The 18289-nt window shown below is 40.6% G+C and overlaps 1 protein-coding gene across 4 annotated transcripts in view; it reads left to right on the top strand.

Moving 5' to 3' along the window:
- mcc (MCC regulator of WNT signaling pathway) overlaps positions 1 to 18289 on the top strand; it is a 196356-nt gene that overhangs the window by 113300 nt on the left and 64767 nt on the right. For all 4 annotated transcript variants that reach the window (XM_043710810.2, XM_043710801.2, XM_087998632.1 and 1 more), the window contains 4 exons: positions 1572 to 1778; positions 13761 to 13907; positions 14298 to 14387; positions 16221 to 16369. In XM_043710810.2, the coding sequence (XP_043566745.1) occupies positions 1572 to 1778; positions 13761 to 13907; positions 14298 to 14387; positions 16221 to 16369 (593 nt within the window). The remainder of the gene's footprint in view (positions 1 to 1571; positions 1779 to 13760; positions 13908 to 14297; positions 14388 to 16220; positions 16370 to 18289) is intronic.

Raw genomic sequence — 18289 nt, 5'->3', positions numbered from 1 at the left:
CCCTGTGATGGTTCTGTAATTATGCCAAAGATCCATCTTCTGGATGTGCAGCAAACATTCCATTCTCAGCCAGTACTATGAAAAGAAAATTGATTGGTCATTCAGTCCCAATGGCTAATACAACAAAAACAATCTCATAAAATCACTGACACAAATTTCTGTATGTAATGGGGTTATTCTACCACAAAAGCTTTGAGAACTTTGTGAAAAATGTAATAAAGTACTGAGTATTTTTTTAATAGAATATTTTCAAAGGTTAGCTGAGAGTTTTGAGCTAGGCTAGATTCATGGCATATATTTTTCTGTCCATTCATAGATTAATATAGGAATTATCCATTGTCCGCTTGACTTTGTGGCAATATATTTCTACTGTACATCAGTTGAGCAAAACCAGCTTTGAGCAAATATTGAGCTTTGTCTTATCTCCTTATTCTTTAGGTAGATAGAAGGGATTGTTTATTATATCACACTTCAGGGCAAAAATGACTGTTGAAATTAGTATTTACCTATTATTTACATTGAAATATTCCAGTGACTAAATGGGAGCAAATTAAAAGCAATTTAACTTCTTAGAAGGAGGAACAATATGGATTGATTAGCAAGAAATAGACTGATAACAGCAACCAACCAAGTAAAATGATAAAATTTTGATGTTTATCTAGCAAGTTGATCTCCCTTTCATGTCTTGTGTACAGTACAAACCATTCCTACATGGGTATGGAAGGTAAGGGTGATGTTTGAAATGTTTGCTTTATATCAGACACCTGTGCACTCTAGTGTACCTTGTAGACCACAGTAGGCATTGAGACAGCTCCTCATATTGATCACACGTGGTCTTGGTGTTCTTGGTATGCGATATCCTTTTTTTATAAAAAAACCCTCTTGCCTCTATAGTACCATTATAAATATCTGGGCATGTAAATTTTGTTAGTGTGTATCCCTGTGATGGTTCTGTAATTATGCCAAAGATCCATCTTTTGGATGTGCAGCAAACGTGCCTTTATCAGCCAGTATTATGAAAAGAAAATTGATTGGTCATTCAGTCCCATTGGCTAATATCACAAAAACCATCTCAAACACAATGAGACAAATTTCTGCATGTAATGAGTTCATTCTGCCACAACAGTTTTGAGAATTTCGCGAAAAATGTAATAAAATATTGAGTTTTTAAAATGTTTTCAGAAGTTAGCGGAGTCTTGGGTAGGCTAGATTCATGGTATATATTTTTCTGTCTGTTCATAGATTAATATTAGAATTGTTCACTGCTTGACTTTCTGGCAGTATCTTCCCTTCACCTCAGGGCCTGAGGATGTAACTTTTACTGACATCTGTGCCTTTATAAGGTATCAGTGAATCGCCAGAAATATTGTCCTATCTGATTGAGTTAAACTGATCTGCAGATGGGTTTGAAAGATCCATTGAAGGAGATTTCCCCTGGTCAGCTTTGATCCTGATCCACCAAATAAATTTGGTTTTGACCTAGTTACTTGAAAAAAATTTGCAAACACTAAAACTGCCACACAATAATAATGAAGTACATTTCATTTGCACTTATGTAACATTATTAACAGACTGTGGAGGAAATTGAGGGAGTATTGGGGCGTGGCTTCTATCCAACCCTTGCTGAAGAGAGATCTCGATGGGAGAAGGAGTTAGCAGCTCTTCGGGAAGAAAACGAAAGCCTCACGGCAATGCTGTGTAGCAAAGAGGATGACCTAAACAGGACAAAGGCTACAATGAATGCTATTCGTGAAGAAAGGGACCGTTTGCGAAGGAGGGTAAGTATATCTGCTCTGCAACAAGTTTACAATAGGCTGAACAAGTAAAATATAAACTTTCATATAACGTGAAACATTTACTAGACTTTCCAAAAGTCTCAATGCTAAATAACACACACATTGCACAATGTACAAGACCAGTATTAACATTCCAAATCTTCTGTTCATCTAAATACTTTAAATTCATGTTGGCCATTGTTATTACAGTTATTTCTCATTTATACTAGTGAATTCCATTTTTTTCATTTTGTTTTTCAATTATTTTTATTTGTTTGTTGTTTTTTATTCCTGGATTTTCTTGCTGATCTATTTGTTTCCTTTTTCCCAACTCCTCCTGAATTTTGGATGATTCAGATGAATATCAGATATATCAGAAATTGACAGTAATTTACATACCTGTGATGATGTGACAGTGAGCAAGGCTCCTATTTTATGCCCTAAACAAATGTCTTTTATATTGATATCAATTGTTAAGAAAATCAGATTGAATTGAAGACCAGCAGTCACCATGGTGCGGATATTTATTGCCCTCTGTTTGAATGTCATATGTAGGCCAGACCAGATAGATGTTTCTTGCTGGCTTGATTAATCTAAAAGTACTTTTTAACCAAACTCTAACTGAATGGATTTCTAATTCTTTAAGTTTTTTGGGGAAAAGGTTGTGCCTAATGCTCTTGAATGTATAATTATTTCAAAAAGATGTAAGTTAATGGTTGAAGCTTAACTTTTAAAAATATTCTTCATACTGTTTGTTGTAAATTATTTTATCTCTTTCTATGGTTTATGATGATTCATTCCGGTTATTGTAGTCTCTGAGTAGGGTAACAACTATTCCTTCTGTAAATTTTGTATGTGTATCTGACGATCTGTCCTGCATTTGGTTGCATTGCCAATTTCAGACACACTTGACTCTCCCATTGCCTCATGCCCTTCCCCCACTTCTGTGAAAAAATGCCATTTATTTGCAGGTTTGCCTTTGGAAATGCCAGATATCTGAATCTATCTTGTGCAGCATTGCTCCAGTGACTCATTTAAATAATGCAATACTGGCAGTACATTGTCTCATCCTTCAGGGCAAGTGAACATCATTGTTCTCTACAGAGGAACCTTGATTATGTAAAGGACACGGGCGATGAGTATTTTGCTCGGTTAATCGAATTCCAGATAATCAAATGCCGGGTAGCATTGTTTAGCCGAGCATCGGGACCTAGTGATCTTGCTGGATAATCCGATATTTGAATAATCGAATGCTGGATAATCGAGGTTGCTCTGTATTTGTTTGCCTGTTCCTTTCTTGAGGCGATAGTGGTGAGCTGTAGTCTTGAACTGCTACAGTCCATGTGGCTACAATGCTGTGTTAGGATTATGAAAGTACTAAACAGCTTGGAGCTTCTCTTAGAAACTTGAAAGTATAAACTTCATATCTCCTCTGCACATTTCAACTACTTACCAGGAAGTGGACAACTAAATAAGACCTTTGTGAAGCAAGATCCTGAGAACCATTTGCCAATCTCACCCAGATGTTTTCCTCCCTATGTTAGCTGACACTGTTAACAGTTCTCTCACTTAAGGCAACATCCTGCTTTGTCTGATGTCATCACCCCTCTTGAATGAGCAAACACTTGACCTCATTATCTTTGCCCTTTAAATGTGTTGTTGCTCACAGCATCCATTCTCATCTTTCATGCAACTCCATGTCTAACTCCCTCCAGTCAGATTTCTGGATTCCATTTTTGAAATTGATGTCATCAAGGTTGCAAGTGTCATCTTATGCAAGATTGACAAAAAAAAATCCATTTGTAATCTTTGATATGGCTGGCCACATCAAAATCAACATATCTCCACAATTGTTGGCTGGGTAGCATTGCATTCTTTTTCTTCTTTGTCACTGGATAGTTTTTTCAATGGCTTCTCTTCCCACTTCTTCACCACCTCTGCTGACTCCATTTCTGATGCTGAAGTATTAGGTTGTATGTCTGAACAGCAATTTCATCCAGTTAAACATTGGGAAGATTGAAGCCATTGTCTTTGGGTCCAGCTTCGATCTCAATTAACTGGCTACCCATATTGTGCACTTCTCTCAAATGTCTGAGACTGAACCAGACTTAACAAACTTTTGGAAGCATTTGACTCTGAGTTGAGCTTGTGACCATGTATCCATGCTGTCATTTAAAAGCCTCTATTTTCATCTTTGTGATATCACACAACTTTGTCCTGCCACAATCATCATTCCTCATCCATTCACTTTCACCTCTGTACTTAAGAAATTCAGTGCACTCTTAACTGTCCTCTCATGCATTGCCCTCTTAAGTTTGTCCAAAGCTCTAGACTTATTCATGCCAATTCAGCTTGCTGATCATCCCTTGGCTCACTGATGTAGGCTGGCTCCAAATTGGAACTCAGTTGGGGCACCTGTGGGAGAGGAGCAAAGAGGAGCATATCTGACGGTGAGCAGTGACCGTGCAGCTTGCAGATAAAGGCCTGAGGCCCAAGTCAAGCTCAGTCAGAGCAGCAGCGGGAGAGGAGCAGGTGGAATCGTCGCTGAATCCAGGGACACAGCTCCTGTAGCTATACCAAGGTTCATAATGTGAAAGAGGATTGGTTGCTTAGGTACTAGCTTTAGGAGGGAGGCAGTGTGTCAGTTCTTTACTTGACATTTGTAATTTGTTAGGATGGTGTGAGAGTGTGAGATTAGTAGGTAAGATTGAGTAATTGGTTCCTATTGTATCACTTATAATTGTTAAGGATCACAATGGTAGGAGAACTCAGCCCTATGAAATGCTTCTCCTGCAATATGTGGGAAATCCGGAACACTGCCAATGTCCATGCGGACCCTGCATGCAGGAATTGTGTTCAGCTCCTGATTGCGCAGGTATGGATGGACTGTCAGTGGAGCATCTATGATGCTGAAGATATGATGGAAAGCGAGTTTAGTGAGTTAGCCACACCACAAGCAAGGGTAATACAGGCAGAAAAGTTTTAGGTGACCTACAGGTAAGCCAAGGCAGGTAGTACAGCAGTCCACTTTGACCACCCTGCTCTCAAACAGATATATTATGTTGGATACTGTTGGGGGTTTGGGGGCTGGTTTTAGCCCTCTGGGAAAGCTGCAACAGCGAAGTTTATGGCAACATGGTTTGGTCAGCTGCACAGCAGAAGAGCAAAAAGACTACAAGAGCTTTAATGATAGGGGACTCAGTTGTTAGGGAACTGACAGACCGTTCGGTGGCAACAAATGAGACTTTCGAATGGTATACAACAAATGAAAAGAACTGCAGATGCTGAAAATCAGAAACAAAAACAGAAGTTGCTGGAAAAACTCAGCATGTATGGTAGTATCTGTAGAGAGAAAACAGAGTTAACGTTTTAGGTTCTCCTTCAGCTTTGTTTCTGCAATTTCTGTTTTTGTCTGTTGAATGGTAAGTTGCCTCCTTGATGCCAGGCTGGGGATGTCTCTGAGCAGCTGCAGGGCATTGTGAAGGGATAGAATGAACAGCTAGCAGTTGCAGTGCATGTCAGTTTCAACAACATGGGCTAATAAAAAAGTGAGGTCCTGCAACAGAAACATCAAGTGTTTTGGAGTAGATTAAAGAGGAAGACTATTAATGTAATCCAAACAACTTAAACTTAATAGTCTTCCTCTTTAATTAGATTAGATTACTTACAGATTAGATTAGATTAGATTACTTACAGTGTGGAAACAGGCCCTTCGGCCCAACAAGTCCACACCGACCCGCCGAAGTGCAACCCACCCATACTCCTACATTTACCCCTTTAACTTAACACTACGGGCAATTTAGCATGGCCAATTCACCTGACCCGCACATCTTTGTGACTATGGGAGGAAACCGGAGCACCCGGAGGAAACCCACGTAGACACGGGGAGAATGTGCAAACTCCACACAGTCAGTCACCTGAGTCGGGAATTGAACCTGGGTCTCTGGCGCTGTGAGGCAGCAGTGCTAACCACTGTGCCACCGTGCCGCCCACTATACTCTCAAACTCTCGATATTCCTGTTGCAAGACGTCACATTTATTTTGTCCCTTTTAGGTTTTTAAACCCTACCCACGTAGCCTGTTTTTAGTTTCTAAGGTCTACCCACACTGTCTCATGTGAGATCAAAAAGGGACAGTTACTTTGCTGTAATTATACTGTAGGCCTCCCAACATCAGTGGGAGATAGAGGGGCAGATATGTAGGCAAATCACACAGCTGTGAGAGAAATAGGGTTATAGTTGTTAGGGGGTATCAACTTTGCAAACGTTAACTGGGATCGCCTTGGTGTGAAAGGATTAAACTGGATGGATTTAAGTGCATCCAGGAGATGCTATGTAGGTAGTCCTAATAGACATTGAGCAGTGCTAGACCAAATCCAAGAAGTTAAGCCAGTCAAGCAGTTGAAGTTTTGGTGGGTAGTGACTATGACTCTTAAGTTTCAAAGTCATTATGGAAAGGGATAAGGATAGTGCAGAAGTTAAGTGTCTTAACTTGGGGGAGTCCAATTTCAATATCATTAGACAGGAACAGACAAACAGACTGGGAGCAGCTACTTGCAGGTAAGTCCACATTTGGAAAGTGGGAGTCTTTTAAAAGTAATACAGTGAGAATTCAGGGCTGTTGTGTTCCCCTAAGAGTGAAGAGTAAGGCCAGCAAGTCCAGGGAGCCTTGGATGTCAAGGGATAGCAAGTGATAGGTTACTTCCTTTTTCTTTACCAATGTAAAGTATCGTGCATTAAAACAGGGGAAGTGCTTCAGAAATATAGTGTGTGGGAGAGGTACTTAAAAAGGAATTAGGAGAACAGAGAAGGGCCATAAAATATCTTTGGCAGATGAGATGAAGTAAAGTCCCAAGGCATTTTACAAGTACGTTAAGAGTAAGAGGATTACTGGGAAAGAGTGGGATCTATTAGAGACCATAGGGGCAACCTATACATGGAGCCAGAGAATGTGGTGAGGCCTTAAGTGAACATTCCTTACCTGTTTTTGCAGAAGAGAAAGACATTGTAGCTGCAGATTTCAGCTGTGAATGTGAGATTCTAGAATATATTAACATTAATATGAAGGAGGCATCAGGTGTTTTAGCAGGCAAAAAGGTACATAAATCTCCAGGACCTTCTGAGAAATATTCCACGCTGCTATGGGAAGTAAAGGGAGAAACTGCTTGGCCTTGGTGGAGATATTTAAAAGCTTGTCGACTACAGGTAAGTGCTAAATGATTGGAGGAGAGCTAATGTTCTTTTTTTTTCATTAAGGGCATCAGACAAAGGTCAGGTAATTGCAGACCAGTTAGTCTAAGGTCAAGTGTCGGAAAATTATTGGAACAAATTCTGAGGGACAGAATTAATCAAAATTTGGAAAAACAGGGATTGATCAGGAATAATCAGTATGGATTTATTACAAGTAAAGCCTGCCTGACTAATTCAATTGCATTTTTTGAAAAAGTAACAAAAAGATTGAGTGTAATGTAGTTGATGGAGTTTACATAGACTTTAATAAAGTTTTTGACAAGTTCCACATAAAAAGCTGGTCCAAAAGGTAAGAGCCCAAAAAAATGTCCATGGGATCCAAGGCAAGTTGGTAAACTGGCATCTAAAATTGGTTTTCAAATCGGAGGCAAAGGGTGGTGGTGGAGGGTTACTTTTGTGATTGGAAGCCTGTGACCAGTGATGTACCACGGTGTTGAAACCCTTGCTGTTTGTTCTGTACATTAATAACTTGGATGTGAATACTGAAGTATAATCAGTCATTTTATAACATGAAAATTGGTGATGGTATTGATTGTAGCATAAGGTTACAATCTGGTATTGACCTGAGCAATTGCAGCTTGCATTTACCAGAAATAAATTAAGTTGATACATTTTGGGAGGTCTAATAAGTCCTCCACAGGGAGGAACAAAAGGACCTTGGTGTACAAATCATTGAATTATAGCATCTGTACAGTGTGGATCTTCTGAAGAGCATCCCACCCAGAACCACTCCTACCCTTATAACCCTGCATTTCCCAGAGCAAATTCACCTAGCCTGCTTATCCCTGGATACTATGGGCAATTTAGCATGGCCAATCCCCCCCTGCCCCGCACAACTTTGGAATCTGGGAGGAAACCAGAACACCTAGAGGAAATTCACATAGACATGGGGAGAGGGAAGGATTTAGGGTAATCCAAAATGGAGGATGGGAAAAATTTCTGGCCGTAACAGTCTGCTCCTTTTTTGAGGTATTTTTGGTATCGGAGGTGATTTCCTTGAATTCCAGGGAAAAAACATCAAAACAACAGCACTTTTAAAAGGAGAAAGACAGACAATTGCAGCGAGTGCATGGTCTGTAAGGGAGAGAGAGAAAGAAAACCATGCTGCTAACTGACACAGCAGTGAATCTGCATGGTTACTGCCTTTGCTGTTTGAATTCATGTATCGCTGGACATCAGTGTGTGTCTAGGAAAGCTTGACAAGCAGCAAAATTCACAACTCATCTTTGAAGAACCTGTTTGGGAGAGGAACAGACGAGTAAATAGTTTTTAAATATAGCCATGCTGTAAATCTACAATAGTGAGTAGAGTGGGTTCTCTCTTGTTGAATGTTATTATTGGGATCTGTCCCTTGATTAAGTTTCAAAAATAATAAGCCATAAGTATTAAGTTAGCTTGAAGCAGTGTTTTGTAAAGCAATAAGACCGTGCTATTTAGATTGGAAGGAGCAAAATTGTCTTTAGTAGAGTGATATGCTCCTCTTGTTGGATGTGGGAGTTTCAGGAGAGTTTAAGGGTTACTGAGGATTATATCTGCAATAAATGTCATTGGGTGCGAATCCTGTCAGATGGAATGGATTGGTTGGAGTGACAGTTGGAGGTAATGAGGAATTTATAAGAACTAGGGGGTGTGATGGAGGCCAGTTATAAGAAGGGAGAAAAGCTGCAGATACGGTCAGGGAGATGGGTTAACTCCAAGAAAGGTAGGAGAGGTAGGCAGGTAGTACAGGGGTCTTCTATGGCTATCCCCATTTCAAACTAGTATGCTGGTTTGGAAAATGTAGGAGGTGATGAACTTTCAAGAGAATGTAGCACAAACAGCCAAGTTTCTGGTATTGAGACTGGATCTGATGTAATGAGGGTACATCTGGTTCCAAGCAATCGGTTGTGTTTGGGGACTCTCTAGTCAGGGGCACAGACAGATGTTTCTGCTGCCAACAGTGAAAAATCAGAATGACATATTGCTTTCCTGGTGCCAGGATCAAGGATGTCTCAGAGAGGGTGCAAAATATTCTCAAAGGGGAGAGGGACCAGCAGGAGGTCATTGTGCACATTGGTACCAACGACATGAGATTCTGAGGGGAGAATATAAAAAGTTAGGCAGAAATTTAAAAAGGAGGTCCTCGAGGGTATTATTATCTGGATTACTCCCAGTGCTACGAGCTAGTGAGGGTAAGAATAGGAGACTAGAACTGAAGCGTAGGTGTATGGGAGAAGGATTCACATTTTTGGATTATTAGAATCTCTTCTGGAGTAGAAGTAACCTGTACAAGAAGGATGGATTGCACCTGAATTGGAAGAGGACTAACATACAGGCAGGGAGATTTGCAAGAGCTGCTGGATAGGATTTAAGCTAATGGGGGGGGTGGGGGGGGGGGGTGTTGGAAAGGAGGAGGAGACAATCCAGGGAGATACTGAGGAAACAGATCAATCTGAGACTGGTACAGTTGAGAATAGAAGCGTGTCAAACAGTCAGGGCAGGCAGGAACAAAGCCGAGAACAGGGTAGGACTGATAACTTAAACTGCATTTATTTCGATGCAAGAAGCCTAACCGGGAAGGCAAATGAGCTCAGGGCATGGCTAGGAACATGGGACTGGGATATCAGAGCAATTACAGAGATATGGCACAGGGATGGACAGGACTGGCAGCTTAATGTTCCAGGATACGAACACTTTTTGGGAAAGGTAGAAAGGGAGGCAAGAGAGGAGGGGGAGTAACGTTTTGATAAGGGTTAGCATTACAGCTGTACTGAGGCAGGATATTCCCACACATACATCCAGGGAAGCTATTTGGGTGGAACTGAGAAATAAGAAAAGGATGATCACCTTATTGGGATTGTATTATACACTCCTTAATAGTCAGCGGGAAATTGAGAAACAAACTTGTAAGGAGATCTTGGCTATCTGCAAGAATAATAGGGTGGTTTTGGTAGGGGATTTTAACTTTCCAAACATAGACTGGGACTGCCATAGTGTTAAGGGTTCAGATGGAGAGGAATTTGTTAAGAGTGTACAAGAAAATTTTCTGATTCAATATGTGGATGTACTTACTAGAGAAGGTGCAAAACTTGACTTATTTTTGGGAAATAAGGCAGGGCAGGTGACTGAGGTATTGGGGAGTTGGAGCACTTTGGGGCTAGCGACCAGAACTCTCTTAGTTTTAGAATGGTGATGGAAAAGGATAGACCTAAAAGTTGAAGTTCTAAATTGGAGGAAGGCTAATTTTGACAGTATTAAGCAAGAACGTTCAAAAGCTGATTGGGTGCAGATGTTCACAGATAAAGGGACGACTGGAAAATGGGAAGCCTTCAGAAATGAGATAACGAGAATCCAGAGAAAGTATATTCCAGTTAGGATGCAAGGAAAGGCTGGGAGATATAGGGAATGCTGAATGACTAGAGAAATTGAGGGTTTGGTTAAGAAAAAGAAGGAAGCATATGTCAGGTATCGACAGGAAAAATTGAGAGAATCCTTAGAATATAAAGGAAGTAGGAGTATATTTAAGAGGGAATTCAGGAGGGCAAAAAGGGAACATGAGATAGCTTTGGCAAATAAGAGAATTCAAAGGCTTGTTACAAATACATTAAGGACAAAAGGGTAACTAGGGAGCAAATAGGGCCCCTCAAAGATCAGCAAGGGGGCCTTTGTGTGGAGCCGCAGGAGATGGGGGAGATACTGAATGAGTATTTGTGGAGAAGAACTGGAAGACATAGAATGTAGGGAAATAGATGCTGACATCTTGAAAACTGTCCATATTACAGAGGAGGAAGTGCTGGGTGTTTTGAAATGCATAAAGGTAGATAAATCCCCAGGACCTGATCAGGTGTACCCTAGAACTATGTGGGAAGCTAGGGAAATGATTGCTGGGCCCATTGCTGAGATATTTGTATCATCAAAAGTCACAGGTGAGGTGCCAGAAGACTGGAGATTGGCTAACGTGGTACCATTATTTAAGAAAGGTGGTAAGGACAAGCCAGGGAACTGCCTGACATCATTGGTGGGTAAGTTGTTGGAGGGAATCCTGAGGGACAGGATATACGTGCATTTGGAAAGACCAGGGATTGTCAACATGGCTTTGAGCTTGGGAAATCATGTCTCAAACTTGATTGAGTTTTTTGAAGAAGTAACAAAGAAGATTGAGGAGGGCAGAGTGGTAGTTGTGATCTATATGAACTTCAGTAAGGTGTTCGACAAGGTTCCCCATGGAAGACTCGTTAACAAGGTTAAATCTCAGAATGGAGGGAGAACTAGCCATTTGGATACAGAACTAGCTCATAGGTAGAAGACTGGTGGTGGAGGATTGTTTTTCAGACTGGAGGCCTGTGACCAGTGAAGTGCCATAAGGATCGTTCTGGGTCATCATATAGATAGATGATTTGGATGTGAACACAGGAGTTATAGTTAGTAAGTTTGCAGATGACACCAAAATTGGAGGTGTATTGGACAGCGAAGGTTACCTTCATTATAACACGATCTTGACCAGATGGGCTAATCGGCTGAGGAGTGGCAGATGGAGTTTAATTTAGATAATTTAAATATGAGGTGGTGCATTTTGGGAAAGCAAATCTTACAGGACTTATGCACTTAATGGTAAGATCGTCAGGAGTGTTGCTGAACAAAGAGACCTTGGAGTCGCAGGTTCATAGCTCCTTGAAAGTGGAGTCACAGGCAGATGGAATAGTGAAGAAGGCGTTTTGTATGCTTTTCTTTATTGGTCAGACCATTGAGTATAAGAATTGGGACGTCATGCTGTGGCTGTACAGGACTTTGGTTCCTCTACTGTTGGAAAATTGTGTACAATTCTGGTCCCCTTGCTGTGGGAAGGATGTTGTGAAACTTGAAAGGGTTCAGAAGAGATTTACTAGGATATTGCCGAGGTTAGAAGAATTTCGCTATAGGGAGAGGCTGAACAGGCTGGGGATGTTTTCCCTGGAGCATCGAAGGCTGAGGGGTGACTCATAATAGTTTATAAAAACATTAGGGGCATGGATAGGATAAATAGACAAAGTCTTTTCCCTGGGATGGGTGAGTCCAGAACTAGAGGGCATAGGTTTTGGGTGAGAGAGGAAAGATGTAAAAGAGACCTAAGGGGCAACTTTTTCATGCAGAGGGTGGTGCGTGAATGGAATGAGCCGCCAGAGGGAGTGGTGAAGGCTGGTACAATTGGAAATTCAAAAGGCGTCTGGATGGGTATATGAATAGGGAGGGTTTCGAAGTATATACGCCAAGTGCTGGCAAATGAGATGATTAGGTTGGGATGTCTGGTCAGCATGGATGAGTTGGATCGAAGGGTCTGTTTCTGTGCTGTACATGTCTATGACTGTATAACATACAAACTCTTCACAGACAGCCGAAATAGAATCTGGGTCCCTGGTGCTGTGAGGCAGCAGTGCTAGCCACTGAGCCATCGTGGCATCCATGGATCCTAGAAGGTATCAGCACAGGTAGACAATGGTGTAAAAGGTGTATTTGATATTTGCTTTCATTAGATGAGCTGTACGATAGTGGAGCAAGTAAGTCTTGTTATGACTTATGCCACAGATGGAATGCTGTGTGCATTTCTGGTCACCACATTGTCAGAAGGAAGTGATTGCACTGGAAAGGGTGCAGAAGAAATTAATCAGGATATTGACCTGAGTTGAAAAGTCTCCATTATGATGAGAAACTAGTTTGGCTGGGGTATGTTTTCCATGGAGCAGGGAAGACTGATGAGGGGATCTGATTAACCTATACAAAATTGAGAGGTAGAGGCAGGGTAAGATGTGAGAATCTTTTCCCCATAACAGATGTAAATTAGACCATAGGGCACAATTTTAATGTGAGGAGTAAGTGGTTTTGAGGTGATCTGAGAAAATATGGATTGCGCTACCTGAGAAGGTGGTGGAGTCAAGTACTCTTGCTACACTTAGAAGCATCTAGGTGAGCTCTTAAATTTCTAGGGCATAATAGGCTCTTGATCAGGTGCAAATAAGTAGGATTAATGTTTGGTATTTGATTGGCATAGAAATGGTGGGCTGAAGAGCCTGACTCTCTGATATTCTGTGACTGGAAGTCAATCAACTCAAGGATATTAAAATTTTCATATATTTCCAAATCCATCTGCTGCCTACCTCTCCCAAACTCCTTAATCCTCTCCAGCCCCAAAACTCTCAAAAGATCTGTGTATATCTCTTTTTTCCCCCTCTTGAGCCTCCTCAATATTTGATAATTTTACCATTGTTACCTTACCGAGAACCTAAGCTCCGGAACCTTCTCTCTAAATCTCTCCAGCCACCTATGCTCCTTTTCTCTTTTAAGCCACCCATTAAAACCATTTTATCAACATCGGTCTCATATGGTCCAGTTTTACATTTGGCTTCTTAATAGGCTTCTGTGAAGTGCCTTGGGCATTAAAAATCCGGTGAGATTGTAAATTGCTGTTGTTGAATCTGCAGGCAAGTGTTGACAGGATTCAATAGTCCCACAGTGCAACTACACCTCCGAAGTTCAAACCCACAGAAAAAAAAAACCCTTTAAGCTTGCGCCCTGCCTTGTTTGAGTACACAAGACAATAAAATCAAATTTTAATTCTAATTGCAAAATAAAGTGGCAATCATTAAATAATGTATACTATCCTTTGAAGAATTACAGTTGAACACCTATTTATTTATGCTGTTTTGAAATAACTTCGTTAAATCTGTGATGACACATCACTAACCATGCATTGGGTTTTCCTTTTCTGTCCCATTTAATTCAGGTTCGGGAGCTGCAGACGCGTTTACAAAGCATACAAGCAACTGGCCCAGTTAGTCCAAATCGTTTGACTGCAGCCAATCGACCAGTGAATCCCAGTACTGGTGAGCTCAGCACCAGCAGTAGCAGCAATGATTTCCCTATTGCGAAGGTGAGTCACTATCGGTCTACAACTGATAGTAATTAGCTGGGAAATCTTAGTTGCGTCCTCTTGAGAGTATTTTAGAATATAAAGGCACGTAGATATGCTTTGGAATATGGAGATAGCCTGCCCATTATTCAGAGGCTTTTGGGTAGATTTAAAGGTGTTAAAAAGTATTTTGTAAATGATTTGTTCAGAGAGGTTATTACACACCTCTGGAGCAGGTAGATCTTGAACCTGGAACTACTGGCTCAGAGGTAGGGATACTACCATGCCGCAAGGGTCTCAATTTAAAGGTGTATTTGAATATGTTAATAAATTAATTAGTTTCATAACGTGGCAGTTTTTGAAATGTGTGCATGGCAATTACTAATTCTGACGGTCATGCCTGATTGGTAGGTGGCAGAACGAGTAAAACTGTCAAAGACAAGGTCGGAATCTTCCTCTTCAGATCGGCCAGTTCTGGGTTCAGAGATCAGCAATATTGGAGTAAGTATTTAAAACTTGGAGATAACCATTCTTAATTGTCTTGAATTATCTGGTAATGTCATAATTCAGCCAATGAAATCCATTCACTGGCAAAGTGCTAATTGACCATGCATTTCTTTGAGTGCCAGATGAAGAGAAATAAAATCATATTTTTATAGCTTGTAATGTTCACAGTTCCTGACTGTTTGAAAGTGCAGATCTGCATCCATTTATTTGAACTCTTAGTAGAAAAATTCCAGTGCTGTTCTGCAAACAAAAATATTCTAGATCGGCTAAAATATTGTGTGCAGCGATTGAAAGTGCCGTAGAATAGAATCTCTATTCATCTTTTGGGAAGAACCAGCTCTCTCCCAAATTGTAAGGATTATTTAAAGCAATGTAGTGATTGGTGCATGCTTTTATAAAGAAACTCACCTCCCGGAGGTGGCAGGAAATGTGAATGACGCCACAATTAGCAAAGGAGAAAATACTGGAAAAGTTACCTCTTTTTTTTAATAAAAAAGTCCTGTTACGGTAATATTGTCCTGTAGTTGGAGAGATTTGCTGTCTTTTGGAAACAGTTGCTTGGAAACTGTCTTTTGGAAACTGCAGCATCAATAATACACATTTTCCTTGCTCTGAGCATTTGTTGAAACAGCTAAACCTCCCTTTTATACTGAGCAAACTTCTTGTTGTAGCCTGGCAACTCTTAGACCATCCTGTTTTCACTCCAGCCACCAAGACTGTAGCTTTGAGAAGGTAATAAAAGGTGTTTGAATCTTACCACCAAGTTTATGTCAGAGAAAATTGCTTGGAAAACCAGTGGGTTCTGCTTTCATTTATGTTTGTTCTTCTCTGGTGTTTACTGGCCCGAATTGTGCCACTCTCCATTCCTGGATCTTCAGCCATAAATGATTACTGCATGATAAGAAAATAATAGTAAACAGGTCTAATAGAATCTAAAAGACCTAAAGAGTATTTCAAACAGGCAATCTTATTTGTTGAGGTTGAGTTGAAGAAATTCTTACAATCAACTTAATTTGATAAGAAAGAATGTGTTAACTTTCTTTCTTGAACTTTATTATTACAAATTACACTTTTTTAAGTATTGCATATGATGTTAATAGTTGACCACTTGAGGCTAATAGTAGCAGTGTGTTGCATTGCAGAAATTCGTCAAGATTCCTCAGCACCTTCTAAACTGATGACCACTAACATCTCGAAGGTCAATGGCAGTAAACACATGGGAGCACCACCTGCAAGTAGCCCTCAAGCCACTTACACTTCTGACTTAGAAATATATTGCCATTCCTTCAGTGTTGCAAGGTCAAAAGTTTGCAACTTCCTCCCTAACACTGTTGTGGGCCAACCAAATGGACTAGAGCAGTTCAAGAAGGCAGCTCATCACCAACTTCTCAAGGGCAACTAGAGATGTTCAATAAATGCTGATCCAGTCAGTGATGACATCTTCTCATGAACAAATAAAAGTTATGCAGAAATCAAGGTTTAGGGAGGAACTTCCATAGAAGTTTTCATGGAGGAGGATTTTGGGCATCCTGAGCTTCAGGTTTGAAATGTAATGGCCATCAGATATCAGACTCACTTCTGGAGCAGTATCAGTGACTAATGAAACATTGTTGGAATGAATAATTACTTTTTTTCAAATTTTTTGTTTTATGCATATTTTGGAATGAAATTTTTGACTGTGTTTTACAGTAACTCCCCTTCACCTTCAGTGATGCTGCTGTTCAACCAGTCGGCTATGCTTGTTACTTCTCATTAAGGTTTCATACATCAACATGAAATGGCTTACTTCACAAATATCATAAATTGTGTTGGTTCTCCCTTGCACAGGTGTCCAGCAGTGTAGCAGAACATCTAGCCCATTCTTTGCAAGACTGCTCCAATATCCAAGAAATCTTTCAAACTCTGTACTCTCATGGTTCAGCTATTTCTGAAAGCAAGATCCGTGAATTTGAAGTGGAAACTGAAAGGTTAAACAGGTAAGGCTCTCATAACACTTGTTTTAAGAGGGGCAGAGAAGATGATTATTTTTAGTTAGGCAATGCCAGTGACATGGCTGATAAAACAGAATGTTGTGGCAACACAAAATAGCAAGGTACTCCCCTGACCCCCTTTCAGCTTCATAAATGATATTTGCTGTTAATTATCTGGGCACTCCTGCATCATGCTTTCTTGTGGTAGTGGGAAGAAGTGTGAATAGTGCATATCTATCAATAAGTTCACCTATTAACAAAGGTTTAGGAATAGGTTATCATTTACTTGATTGACAAATGGGAAGACTGAAAGCCAAATTGGGCAGGAGGTGACTGGGCAATTTTCCACATTGCCAGGTAGATGCCAGTCTCATTATTGTGCTGGAAAAGCTTGGCTAGGGGAGTAAATTGAATTGGCTGATATCTGACATGTGATGCATTTATTGCCAACCATCAATTAGCGTATAGATGGTAGTGTGCTTTCTTGAACTGGTGCAGGTGCACTCTGTTGTTTGGAAGGGAGTTCCAAGATTTTTACCTAGTAGTAGTGAAGGAATCATGATATAGTTCTAAACCGGGATGGTATGTGCCTTGAAGGGGAGCTTGCAGTTGGTGGTATTGAGAATTGCCACCTGATAGCACTGTCAATCACCCCTCCATCACTTTGCTGCTGTTTTGAGATGGGGTTAATTGGGTAGTTTACTAGATTGGATTTGTCCTGTTTTATGTGCATAGGACATTCCATTGCTGGATAGATTTCAGTATGTGCTCGCCCTGGAAGACTTGGCTGGGAATGTAGCTAGTTCTGGAGAACAATCTTCAGTACTGTTGCTGGAATGTTGTCAGGGCCCTTGTCTTTGCTGTATCCAGTGCCTTCAGCCATTTCTTAGTATTGTGTGAGTAAATCGAATTGCTTGAAGGGATACTGGGGGTCTTGAGGAGGCTGAAGTAAATGTCCTCCTTGGCATTTCTTGCAAAGACTTCAGTCTTGTCTATTGCACTGATGTGGGTGGGGATTGTTTAAGAAGCCTCATTCGCCAGTGGATTGTTTAGCTCTCAACACCATTTATGTCTATATATGGCAGGACTACAAAGCTTAAATTTGAACTGTTGGTTATAGTATCAATTAACTCGCTCCTTGCATGCTGCTTAAGCTGCTTGGCTTGCAAGTAATCCTGTACTGTAGTTTCAGCAGGTTGACACTTAATTTTAGGTAAGACTAGTCCTAGCCCTGACATATCATCTTGTAGTTGACATTAAACCAAGGTTGATTCCCTGGCTTGGTAGTAATAGCAGAGTACGGGATATGCCGGGCTATGAGATTGCAAACTGAATACAATGCTGATAGCTCATCTCATTGCTAGTTTTGAGGTGTCGGATCTGTTCAAAATCTGTCACATTCGGAACAGTATGGTATGAAATGATGGAAATGTTCAGTATGAAGGTGGGACTTTATCACCACAGGGATTGTGCGATGGTCAATCTTACTGATGTAGGGGAATGGGTCTGGGTGGGTTGCTGTTCGGAGGGTTGGTGTGGGACCTGTTTCCACGCTGTAAGTAATCTAATAAAGAGGTGGCAAGAGAGGAGGGGGAGTGGTGTTTTTGATAAGGGATAACATTATTGTACTTGGGGAGGATATTCCTGGGAATACGTCCAGGGAATTTATTTGGGTGGAATTGAGAAATAAGAAAAGGATGATCAACTTATTCGGATCATACTATAGACTCCCCACCCCACCCCCCTCAACAATCAGTGAGAAATTGAGAAACAAACTTGTAAAGAGATCGCAGTTATCTGTAAGAATAATAGGGTGGTTATGCTGGGAGATTTTAACTTTCCAACATAAGCTAGGACTGCCATAATGTTAAAGGTTTGGATGGAGAAGAATTTAAGTGTGCAAGAAAATTCTTTGATTCAGTATTT

Source organism: Chiloscyllium plagiosum, unplaced genomic scaffold, assembly GCF_037043375.1.
Source record: "Chiloscyllium plagiosum isolate Xiang-an unplaced genomic scaffold, Cpla_swu_hap1 HiC_scaffold_2, whole genome shotgun sequence".
In the NCBI taxonomy this organism is placed as follows: domain Eukaryota; kingdom Metazoa; phylum Chordata; class Chondrichthyes; order Orectolobiformes; family Hemiscylliidae; genus Chiloscyllium; species Chiloscyllium plagiosum.
Note: the sequence above shows the minus strand (reverse complement) of the source record. Positions and strands in the feature narration are given on the sequence as shown.